General features: G+C 36.9%; 1 protein-coding gene across 1 annotated transcript; it reads right to left on the bottom strand.

Annotated features, from left to right (window-relative positions):
* Window positions 1-11,637: 11,637 nt before the first annotated feature.
* Window positions 11,638-12,364, bottom strand: LOC134814892 (uncharacterized). The gene is made up of 2 exons (XM_063823215.1): window positions 11,929-12,364; window positions 11,638-11,795 (listed from the first exon to the last, which is right to left on the bottom strand). The coding sequence occupies exons 1-2, from the start codon at window positions 12,362-12,364 to the stop codon at window positions 11,638-11,640; spliced, it is 594 nt and encodes a 197-aa protein (XP_063679285.1).
* Between the last annotated feature and the right edge of the window lie 1,059 nt (window positions 12,365-13,423).

Genomic DNA, 13,423 nt, shown 5'->3' with positions numbered 1-13,423 from the left:
GAGCTCAGTTCTGCGTCCTATGGGTCTATATTGTGCATTAAACTAGTTTATTTTTGCTAAAATCATTGAAAATTGCTATTTTTACGATTTTCATCAACTTTGGCGTCCCGTTGAGATCCAAGTTCTTTTTGAAATCTTTTGAAACTTCGCATACTTATTAAATAATATGTATGAGAATACATATAAAATTTCAGAGAATATAGATATGGGTCAAACTTAGATTTCACGTAATGTTCGTATAATTTCATCAATTACCGAGGGTAATTGCCACACCCTCTTTTTCTCTTTTATCACCATAAAGTGAGAACTTTAGTGAAGAAATCTTTAGTGAAAAATCACAGTGAAGAAATCACAGATCAAGTGCCGAGATCATGTATCCGCCAGATCTTAAAAGGTCATAACTCGGTTTAGTTGTAAACAACCGACTTGAAATTTTAGGAAAGCACTTCAATTATCAAACCACATGTGTCTGGAAATTTAAAATTTTGGAGTTCCTAATTTAAAACGTTCTCACTTTATGGCGACAAAAGAGAAAAAGAGGAAGTGGTGTGCCACACCCTCTGTAACTGATGGAATTTTACGAAAATTTCAAGAAATTCAAGTTTGACCAATATGTATATTCTCTGAAATTTTCAAGCAATTCTAATACCAATAACGCGAGTTATTAAAGGGTTGCGTGTGGGTATTTACTTTTGGGCCACCCTGTAATCTGTATATTTTATATGGGGGGGGGGGGGGGGGGGGGTAGGGGGAGTCAGTGTGCAAACGTTGGGTCTCATTATAACTCCGCTGTGTTTTATATTTGAGAGTTGTTGCTTTGCGAATGGCATACTGTACCTACTGGTTCGAGGATTCCGTCGCCAAAATTCGGACCCGGCTCACGTCCGTTATGTGAACACATGCCGAGAGCTCAAACAGTTCTTAATATACTTCATAAGTTCATAAGACACAGCTACTTATTACTAAACTGTCATGTGAACCCTACCCAGGTTCTTGGTTGTCCGGCTGTTAGGATGGTTATAATATGGATCACATCACAAATGATACGTCACTGATTGGGCCATGTGATGTGATACCTTTGGGAGGCCGGAATGAGAGGTTCCTAGTTGTCGGTCACCGCTAATTTTTTCAAAGACGGTTGGGTGTCAAATATTGCATCTGATATGAAAACAGATTAGAAATGACGAAAATATCAAGCATTTTGTGTATCCTGTTAACAAAATTGACTGGGTGATTATGTGACATCGTGACACGACACCTTAATTGGGCAGCCTTAACGATTCCAATAATGTTTAACAGGGTAGTTAATGGGCCGGTGACCTTATCACGTGATTAGGTAAAGCCAATCCCCTGATCACACGTAATCATTATCAATAAACTCATTTTGTTTCGTATCTCGGTCATCTGAGAAGCTACAATTACAACTATCCAAACTATCAAATAAATGCGAAAATAAACCGTCATTTGAAAAATATGAACACAAGTATTTGTAGATTTGACAAATTCCTCGAACCAGTGGTAGTAATATAAGTCATACAAGAAATAATTATTTCAATTGGGAACTTAGTGACTTTAAAAAGTTTACGGTCGCGGTGATTCAATATTGGATGAGCACGCAATTAAAATTCGTAAGCCGTGAATGAATGGAAAAAGCGACCAACCGATTTCATTATCTGTATCATTTTGTATTTGCCGACAATCATTTAAATTAATATCATTTGCTTTTGTTCGGGAAAGAGACACTGGTAGCGGTCCACTCTACCCAATTATGGGTTTTGGTCAAATTAAATAATACATATTCAGTATATTCATTTTCCAAACATAAAAATGTTCGCATCACGTGTCCCTTTTCAAAAGATATTTTTGTGGGAGCCTTTTGAACCTAACCTGTTCCTCCATGATGGCTTTGATTCAAGTATTCATTGATATGAACTGTGATGCTCCTGTTATTTTCGTGACAATAGCATTACTGAGGGGTATTCAAGGGTTTGCAATGGGCATAATGCATGTGTTTGTCCAGGTGAGGAATTATTCCATCTGCAGCCATATGTTTTTTTCTAATTTTTATTTTAAACTATGTCAAACATATGATTTGCAGCTTCCAAAAATTGCAAATATAGATTTATCAATTTTTCTATATTGCAGGGACAGTTATTAAAAATAATTTCAGGGCGAGGTAATAGATTTGTATCTTAAGGAAGATAAGAAGACGATGATCTTGATAAGCAGTTTCATGCAAGTTGGGGCAATCCTCTCAGCAATATTGGGCACTGAGCTATTTGTAGCTGGTGGGTGGGTATTCGTTGGTCTTGGTATAGCCTCCTTCAACATCTTCCCTCTTTTAGTATTTCCATTCCTAAAAAACATAGAGGTGAAAGAAAGTAATAAACAAAAAGTTGATTCCACCAATAAGGAGTCCCCAGAATTGACCGATCGAAGTAACAGCATCGGCCCTCAGTCTATTCCGCTTTGGTCACAAAAAATTGCATTCTACTTTCCCGATGTAGTCTTGTTCCTGAATAATGCGTTAAGTGATCTTATACGTTATTTGCTGCCTGCAAGGATCTTGTATTCCACCACCATGTCCCTTTCTTCAGCCGTACAATTAGTGCGCATCATGGGAATTGCCTCATTGATTTCTGCGTTAACATTGAGCCTTTTAGCTGGTAGAATCAAAACGCTTAATGTCATCACCACAATGGCGATAGGAAACATATTCTATCACTGTGGATCAGTAGTCGCATTTGGAGCCACTACAAGTGATTTCAAATTCTTTGACTTCACCAACCAATTGGTGATAGGATTGATTCTTATGGGTGGAGGGCATGCGTGTTATCTTAACCTGTATACCCCCACCAAGTTCTACCTTTACAAAAAGTGGAGTTTGGGCAACAGTAACCTCGGAGAACAATCTGCTAAGATCTTCAACATCGTTCTAAGCCTTTCTTCTGCTATGGGGACTATCGCATCAGCCCTGTCGTTGAATGAAGGGACTGAAATCCTAACTATAACTGCAATTTCCGGGCTTTGTGTATTTTTAACATTGGGACTATTTCTTTGTAACCTGGTTAAATAAATTTGGAGAACTTGTCGGGGTAAACGTTTCTTAGACACTGTTTTAAAGAATTTGACTTTATTTCATCCGATAATCAATCTTAAAAGATATGATACACACTAGTTTTATATATTTCATTGGATTCCAGGATAAATTATTATTTAGCATGATTACAACACACATAACTCCGACATGCGCAAGAATTATATTTTCGGGCTTGGTGAATTTTTAACATCGGGTAAATTTCTTTGTAACATGATTAAATAAGTTCGGAGAACTTTTCGTGGTAGATGTGTCTATTTCATCCGATAATCAATCTTAAAAAGATATTACACACATTATATTTCATTGGATTTTAAATCCAGAATAAATTATTATTTAGCATGATTACTATTGCATCACAAGACTTGATTTTAGAGACTCCGAATCTACTCGTTTTCATTATCAGCACACTCAAATAAATGAAGGAAAAATGAAAATGAAGACATTTTTTTGGAATGAAATAATGATTATTGAAACTTGGTTCTAATTCATGGCAGAATAATTGCTCAAAATATTTTTCACCATGGATCCAGTCTGATCAATTTTTGAGGTGATTTTTGGGACTATGGAAATTGAAACTCATTTCTGTAGAAAAACGCCTGATACGAATTTATTCACAGATAATCCCATGATTTCCACAAACATTATTCCTAACTGTAAACACCCAAATCATCTCAACTGTAAGTGTAAACAGTGCTCTTTCGCTTCGCCAAGAATTATTCTTTAAAACCGTTAAATTGTACAGTGTACAGCAATATTGTACAATAAAGCAATGTTAGAACAAAACATTAAAAAGATTTCACTGGTTACAAATTAGCATAATTATAAAAAGATAGAAAGATAAAGGTAGGTAAACCCCCTTTATCTTCAATGTTCTTAATTCTCAGGACTTGGGGAACTCAGATGGAAAACTGCAAAACGCTTTATTTACATTTTAGTAGTGATCCAGATTCCAGACTTCAGATTCCGGTACAACAGGATTGAGGATAGTGATAACAGCAGCCTTGTAGATGCGGATCTTGGTTGGTGTTTTTATAGTTCTGTTGTTCCATGTCTTCCAGAACTGGTGGAATGCACAATTGGCACGCCGGATCCTGATGTCAACATTTGGATCGATGGTACCATCCCAACTAATGTTGATAAACCCAGATAAAAATAGTTACTGACTTGCTTAACAGGGAATCCCCCTAGATTGAACGATATATAAATTATATTTATACATACATAACGTATTAATATCTATATCTAAGATGAGAAGTAAGTACTGTTCGTACTTTTCAAAATATCGAAGTCGTACAAGTACGTACTTTTATTTTTAATAAATCGAGGAAAAGTACACAGACGCCTTAAAGTTAATTCAATATATGAGTCTACCTGTCCCTCTAAAACGCTCGCGTTATTCCAAATGTGCGTGCCATTGACAATTATATATAAGGGAATAATTTTCACTCGTGGAAGAAGCTAATATTAATAATTAACTCGTATAACTTGTAGAACGCAACGACAAACCTGTAAAATGAAAATTTGCAATTTTGTAAAATTATATTGAAACGTCTTGAATTTCTTCACTAACATTTGATCCGTGCGACCTTTTTGTTCGTTTGCTCTGTTTTTAGATTGACAGACAGTATAAAAACTTTAAAAAAAATAGTATATACCTAATATGGACGTTTCAGTAAACACTACGATCATACCTAGTCGGTTCAGTGTGTTTTGGTCCGGGCTTTACCTGCTGGCCCTGCCATGGCTCTCTAGCTCTGGCAGGTTTGACTTATAAACATACTTGTAGTTTGTACATATTCATATTTTCATTGCATCAAAGTTTTCTCCGGATATATAGCGTCCATGAGTACCTTGATGGCCACTTGTGTCACTCTCACCGACCTCACTAATTGGTCACTGGTCAAAATTTCAGTAAAAACCGCGAATTGTCGGTCAATTGGAGGGCAGAATTAAAGCTCCCCTTCAAAAATTTTCCAAAATAGGTCTTTTTATAGTCTGATGATTTTCAGTTTATCAAAGCTTTCTTTGGAAATAGAACTTTGGGTACCTCAATCGTGTCTTGTGTCATCCTCAGTGACCTTGTAAGATGGTCATTGAAGAAAAATTCAGTCAAAACAGTGAAATATGGGTCGCGGAAAGCTAAAATGTGAAAAAGATAGCAGGTGTGGGGCAATTTTATTACCTAATCGAATAAATAATTGGCTTTTAGTACCACATTTTTAAATGATAAAGGTTTAAAAGGGATCAATTAAGATCCAGCAGCCTGAACTTTCATTTTCTATACACCCAGTTCCGGTACGGCAAAATCCGGCAAACCGGAAAATATGTAGATTAATATCCGGCCATTTCCGGTCTGTCAGCCAAAACCCTAGACCGGTCAGTTCCTACTCTGTAGTCCGTACGGTGACTTAAAATTCACAATGCGGAATGTCCAAGATTACTTTCAATTATAGTAAGTATAACCTTCGCAGAAATGACAACATGTCATCGGACGACGATAGTGATCTTTGCTTGTCTCGGAATGTACGTCGCATCGATGACCCGGCTGTATCCCTCCGGATTTTATGTAGATTTCCTTCGACAAGGGGGGGGGGGGGGGGGGGGGGGGGGCAAAGGTCAGTACCCATACGTTGGGTCTTAAACCACCTCCGTGTTTCATATTTGAGACCTGTAACTTTGCAGATGGTATATTATACTGCCACTATTCATTCGAGGAATCCGTCACCAAAATTTTAAAATTTCGGAGCCACACCCAAGCAACATTGAATTGCTTATACTCGTGTTTGTGAACATGTTAAAGACACCGTTGTGACATACTTATCGGACCTTATTTGAACAGACATTAATTGAACGCTGGAGGTCCTACTAGCATTCATCTTAATGTCCGTTCAAATAAAAGAATAATTTTCTTCCAAAATTATTCCACTGCAAACTCATGTTTAGGATATGACAACTTTTTATATCGACTGCCTTTCTTGCTCATTGTAAGATAAATTAATTTAAAAATTATCTGCTAACATTTTAAAAACGCAAAAAAAAAGATGAAAACATTTGGATTTTCGATGATTATCAATGCCTTCGAGTGTTCATTTCAATATCCGTTCATAATTATGTCCGTTCATATAATGTCAGGTCAAATAAAGTCCGATAAGGTATTGCTATAGGTCATTAAGCAGGAATATAATCTGAAAAGATGGTGCGAAACGGATTTAAAATGACGAAGTTATACTAATTACTAGTCCGTACTTTTAATTTAAGCGTACATAAGTACAGTTATACGTACTTCGTGACCAGGTATGACACGCGTACTTCTCATCCTAGATCTATATAACAACTTTATTTGATGAGACCTCATACGCGCACGGAATACTCGGAATTATTTTATAATTGTATTGTCTTGGTGAATTTCTCCACTCACATTTGATCCGTGCGACTTTTTTGTTCGTTTGCTGTGTTTTTAGATTGACAGACAATATAAAAACTTTTAAAAAAAAAGTATATAATGGATTTTTCAGTAGCCATTTTGGAAAAAAGTGTGGCACATGTGATGGTGGTAAGCGTATTACGTAAGTTACCGGCAGCACCCTTGTAGTTAGTGTGATACCTATCATCTTCCATGTGGATTGTGGAATCTATATTGGAAATGGATGTAACTTTTGATTATTATATCATGTTCATTGTTCACAGTACTATTGTGATCTTATCGTGACTCGATCTTACCAGATTAGAGCGGGGCAAAATCAAATAATAACGTACCAGTAGAACTTTATCCTTATCCTATAGATCGCTTGAACGTGTGACTCAATTAATTTTTCAAAGTGAATCATTTGCACCATCTGTCAATATAACTGACTGATGAAGTTAGAAAGTAAAACAAATGATTCGTAACTGGTTGGAAAATAAATGGAAATGAACAAGTATTATTGAGAATTACATTATTTAAATTTTCATATTTTATTTCTTGTTTCTCAGAATCATAGCTATACAGATTGAGATACTTTCATCATCAGATGGTTCAAACAATTTATCAAAATCAGTTTTCATTCGGTTAAAAATGTTCACAAGATGACTAACATTTTCATGTATCATTGCTTTTGCAGCGTTAATTTTGAAGCATTAGATAATGCCTGGAGATGTCGTTTATTTTTAATTCTCTTTGGCTTTGCTGTATTGTATATGTAGTTGTACTATTTGTAAACGTTTCAAATCAAATCAAATCAGATATGTCATTTAACAGCTTGATGTCCTCCTCACTCAGTTTATTTAGTCTATATTACGGAGTTTAGGAATAATATCTGTAGTCACTTCGCCTATATCATTTTCAACAAAAGAGTTTCTTATTTCAATCTTACCATCAATAAGATCTTCGGCTGCCAGTTCGTTTAAATCTCAACCTCTTGACCAACATTTTGATCGACAGTATTATTCATAGTTTCTTGAATATCTCTAATATCACCTGTGTTTGATTCTACCGTAAGTTTGAGTACTCTGAGTTGTTGTTTTGTTTGGGGACCGGTTTTTGGTACACCGGCCAATGTTTACAAAATCATATGATACATAACAATATAATTGTATTTAATATACGTGAATATTAGAATAGAAATAAAATCTTAAATTTCTATTTATTCCCTGAAATTGTTACTAAGTTCAAAATTAATTTATATGATGAAGTCTACTATAAGAATATATATGAAAGTCAGACCTGCTTCGCGAAAACTAACAGTTCTGTGTGCTAACAGATCCTGACTGATACTAATTTACACTAACTAACTAAGTAACTAATACTCTTAACTATCTAAAAACCAACTAGCTAGCGTGTGTGCTCGTAGAGCAGCTTAAATAATAAAATATGAGCCACAGTTCATGCTGCCTAAATCTCCTCACAAAATACTGCATCGTAAAAAACTCGTTAAAAACGGTTTATAGAATACAACGGCCACCACTTACACCAAATTAAAATACATACTATGTAAAAACTACACTGTATCACCACGTAGATAACGAAAGTGAACATAACATATTAAAGTTCATAAATTCTGATAACAAGTCAGTGTACTTGTAGATAAGGCTCTAGCTCTCACTAACACAATTAACTTTATTGTCTCTGATAAAATAACGCTTGCTATTGTCCTGCTTTATTAGTTCTTTCATCTGTTTGACAAGTCCACTGTGTAGTATTCTCTGCTCCCGTGTCCTATCCGGTGCAAGATAAACTGACTTAAAATCATCATTTGTTTTAAGTTTGTGTGCATTCCTTAGTATAATGTCCACATCGTTAGAGCTTTGTAACTGGACTTTGACTGGTCGCGTTTTCTCAGGAACTTTCTTCCCAATCCTGCATATCTCATCCGTGTCAGGAAAATGACAGCCGGCCTCAGCAAAAACTGACTTGAAAAAGTCCGGGAGAGGGTCCATCTCTAATACGTCCTCCCACTCCCCTTCTTCCGTCTCCTTCAAACCGTAGATAATCAAGTTTCTCGATCTTTCTTCTTCTTTATTCACTGATCGCACGGCTTCTTTCACAGTTTTTGTTGTCATTTGATGAAAGATTTATACCGTCCTCATGTCTAAAAAAGTGAGTTGTATTACTCACACTGTCATTACGTTTCATCTCCTCATTCATGTAATAATGACGGGTATTATTAATAATGACGGAATAATGACGGGTATTATTATTATTAATAATGACGAGTATTGTTATTATTAATGACGGGTGTTATTATCAATGACGGGTATTATTATTACTAATGCAGACGGGTATTATTATTAATAATGCAGACGGTATTATTATTAATAATGACGGTATTAAACATTTTAACGTACAAAATGATAAAAGCTGTTATAGAAATTTGTTATATCCGAAACAAAAACAAAAATAAAACCATGGCCATGCTAAGTTTTCATCTCCATTAAGTTGTACTAATACCGCGTTCTCTAAAACCTTCATCTTGACATATAAATGATCAAGTCCTTTTTTGTTGAGTTCGTATGTGTACACTGCACGTGCTTTGTCCTTTGACGATGAAGCCCTTATTTAATTGTAATTCTTGTTTCAGGTCTTTGTTAAAGAACCTTCAGATTATCTTCTTTGCTCAGGCGGAAATGTCTATTGATACCCTTTGCACTATGTTTATCCCTGTCGGGAAAATTAATAAGTTTTGGCAACCAAGCCGACAGACCCGCCACCTTCCCATTCGGCCCGAATCATTTATATGTCAAGATGAAGGTTTTAGAGAACGCGGTATTAGTACAACTTAATTGAGATGAAAACTTAGCATGGCCATGGTTTTATTTTTGTTTTTGTTTCGGACATAACAAATTTCTATAACAGCTTTTTTCATTTTGTACGTTAAAATGTTAATACCGTCATTATAAATAATAATACCCGTCTGCATTATAAATAATAATACCCGTCTGCATTAGTAATAATAATACCCGTCATTGATAATAACACCCGTCATTAATAATAACAATACTCGTCATTATTAATAATAATAATAGTTCGGCTGTAGGATTGTAGAGCGGGGACTGTAGGGAGTACTTGGGCGAAAGTAGGACCCTAGAGCGGGGTCAAATCACCAGGGTAGGACTCTAGAGCGGAACTCCCTTATATTTAGGAATGAGGATCTCATCGCGTGACACTTTAGCACCTACTAAGGGTATCTCATGTTCAGTCTGGTGAAGTGGTGACAGGGTATGATCCAGATCCCATCGGTTCTTGTTTGTGATTTCGATAGTGCAGTATAATTATAAATGTCACAGAGAATGTTTAGAGAGTTTTAGTATAGAGAGTTTTAGTATATCACATTCGATTCCTACTCCTCTCTACAACTATCTACAATATGCAGAGTAACAGTCATTCCTCAACTCCTTCTGAGAAGCCCGTCTTGCAACCTCAACAAGACAAACAACTACGCCTTTATAACAGAAAGTTTGCAGCAATGGTGGGACACTCTAACCCAACTATCTGGACCTTTCTTCAAGCTGTCTACATAGAACAGTCCACTACAGATGAAATGATGCTCAATGAGAGTTACAGGGATGCTCCTCAGTCCTCCTGCAAAACGAGCCCGTCAGCGTACCAAGGACAGCCAACTGGCACATTTAGTGCAACTGTATATCATCACATCATGGATTTCACTTTACTATATGATTTGATTGCTTTTGATATTTCTGTGTGATTATATTTGAAATTCTATTTAGAATTCAAGATTTTCGTGGGCCCATACTTGTGCAGGAGGTGCTTTTTGCTCTCAACATCTGTGTTTTGGTGACCCTCAGGTCCTTTGATTACATACATTTTGTCCTAGAAAATCTGATTTTATCGGAGTCTTACCTTTTGAGAATATTTAATGTTGTTCATTCATTGTGTAAATTTGTATGTAATTGATCGATTTTAAAGATTTCAATAAAAAAAATAGAAGTGTACGAAGATCAGGACATTGTCTCCAACCATGACATGTTGAGGAACGTGATGATCCAGGAGTGAACTATTTTCAGATATTTGATTCGCAGTAATAATGTATAATAAGTTGTATCAATTTGATCATCATTATGTGACGACTATTATTAATCATTGATTAAAAAACATAGCTCAATCTTCAAAACTAACTTAACTCTCAAATTTCTAACCGTTATAAAATTTGCATGTGGGTACCGCTCTAGAGTCCTCATAGTATGGGTCCGGTAAGGGAGTTCCGCTCTAGAGTCATACCCTGGCAATTTGACCCCGCTCTAGGGTCCTACTTTCGACCAAGTACTCTCTACAGTCCCCCGCTCTAGAGTCCCCCGCTCTACAGTCCTGCTCCCATTGTCCACGTCCGTCGTCGACTCGTCCTTGTGTAATATAAATATAACTTTTAATAATTATGTTTCTATATGTCTCCGTTACCTGGGGTCCTAAGATCGTATACCGTATTGGATTTGCTGTCAATACGTGGAGACCACTCCTTTTCAGCTTTCTCGCATTCTTGCGCCATTGTAGGCTTTACAACACTGTTTAAATCCATTCCACTGACGGCAAGATACAAACTGTCTGAGGATAGGTTGAGGTTTGGTATTTTAATGTCCTGTACAGATATATCAGACCTATTTTTAGATTTCATTTTCAATTATCTCACAATGAGTCAGGTTATGTCTGTTAAAATTAAACTTGTATCCATCTTAGCGTATTGATATACGAAGAAGCCTAACTGGATCAGTCGGTCGTGTTTGTAAATTCGACAAACATTAAGGTTCGACTCTGTCGAACGTAAGTGTGCTACCTGGACTCAAGATCAACACGTACTAAAGTTCGACAAGAGAACTTCGACTGTCGAACTAGAGTTTTGAAATCTCCGATCTTAAGCAACGATCATTTACAAGCTTGAAATCTATTCGGTTGTTTGTTTTCCAGTTTTCACTTGTTTCATGCTGTTCAACTATGTGTAAATGTAATATGTATAATCCATATCTATGACAATTTAATTGACATCAGACTCAATTGTTAGTTAGCAGAATTGTAGACTTACATACATGCTACATGAAAAGGTCTCCTCCTAATCGTAGGAGTGGCCTGCATCACACACATCTCTTCTACGGTGTAACATGTTCCTCCATTCCACTCGTTTTAGAGCTAACTGTTTTACTGCGTCTCTGCTGATGTTATCGACACCTTTAAAGTCAGCCGCATCCTCGAGTACACAGGCCATCCAGCCTTTGCGGGGCCGTCCTCTCAGTCTTTTTCCATAGTTAAAGTTTGGTTTCCCAATTCCAATCCAGTAAAAAATTGGGAAACCGTATCTCTGGCATTCTGACAACGTGTCCGTACCACCTTAGTCTAGCCGAACCGATGAAAGTTTCAATAGTCTTAATTCCAGCACGCCTGAGAACTTCTTCATTGGAGACATGGAAGAACCACTTTATCTTCAAGATTCTTCTCAGGGAGGTCAGATGGAAGACCTCGAACCGTTTCATCTGCTTCTTTGTTGTGTTCCGGACTTCAGCTCCATATAACAGAATAGTAATAACAGTAGCCTTGTAGATACGGATCTTGGTGGGCGTTCTTATAGTTCTACTTTTCCATATCTTCCAAAGCTGATGGTACGCACCATTAGCATGCTGGATCCTGATGTCAAGATCTCGGTCAATGGTACCATCCCCACTGATGTTGGCACTAAGATAAACAAAGTTACTGACCTGTTCAACAGGTTCTCCCTCCACTGTTAGCTTTATACTGTCTCTTTCGGTGTAAGGTCGCTGGGACGCACACTTGCTGATCGCCATGCATTGTGTCTTTACTCTTTTTAGCGTTGATCTTTAACCCTGCATAAGAGGTGTAATAAGTGATAAGATCCATGGACTCTTGCAGCTCTTCTTCAGTATTGTCCATCAGCGTAATAACTATCCATGATAACTTTTTCATATGCACCCTTCAGTTCCTTTTGCAGTACAGCACCATGACTGATTGCCTTGTGAACGTCGGCCAAAAAGATTCCAAAGTTCAGACAAAAATTAAATACAGGAGGGCCCTGGATATCACCCTTTCCAGTGCTTGAATTGACAGAGAACCAATCAGACATTTCACCATTAACCCTGACATAGTTCTGTTGAAAAATGCCTGAAAGATTGTAACATATTTCTCAGGAAGTCCATTATAGTGTCTCATGCTTGACCAAACAAACTCTCTTCTGATGGAATCAAACGCTGGCTTAAAATCAATGAAATTAACATAAAGTGGAATATTAAACTCAATATAGTTATGAATAATGGTGCGGATGGAATAAATCTGATCAATACATGAGCGGTTCCGTCTGAACCCACACTGATTTTCCCTAAGAAGACACTCCATTTTAACATCGCAGCCTCTTAAGAAGTATTGTAGACTTAGCAGAGCGATAAAAGACTATCGTGGTAACTAGTACTCCGTTTTATAGATCTAGATTGTAGAGTACGCTATCTTAAACAATAATCCCAGAATGTGTGTCTGTCTGCGTGTCTGTGTGTCTGTGTGTCTGTCTGTGCGCGTGTAATTTGCGAGCGGCTTAATTAAGAAAATGGTTAGAGTTGTGGGACTGGCTTTTTTTGGGTATAGTGCCGAGAAAACTCTGACGAAGCCAAATGATAAAGGTTTTTAAAATCGGTCGGTGGTAAGTGGTTTAATTTATGGTTTTGTACCACAAATGTGACATAAAATGGCTCACTTTTTCTCCCTTCTCGCTCTCTCCCATTACTGCATATGTAGCGTTGGTACATAAGTCATAATTAGGTTAACCTCGATATTCACTGTCATCTAATACTATAAGCTTATTAGGGGGGGGGGGGGGGGGCACTCATTGCGGTATG

Source organism: Bolinopsis microptera, chromosome 5, assembly GCF_026151205.1.
Source record: "Bolinopsis microptera isolate Bmic1 chromosome 5, MBARI_Bmic_1.0, whole genome shotgun sequence".
NCBI classification, from domain to species: domain Eukaryota; kingdom Metazoa; phylum Ctenophora; class Tentaculata; order Lobata; family Bolinopsidae; genus Bolinopsis; species Bolinopsis microptera.
The sequence above is the reverse complement of the archived record's forward strand: the minus strand, read 5'-3'. Positions and strand labels throughout refer to the sequence as shown.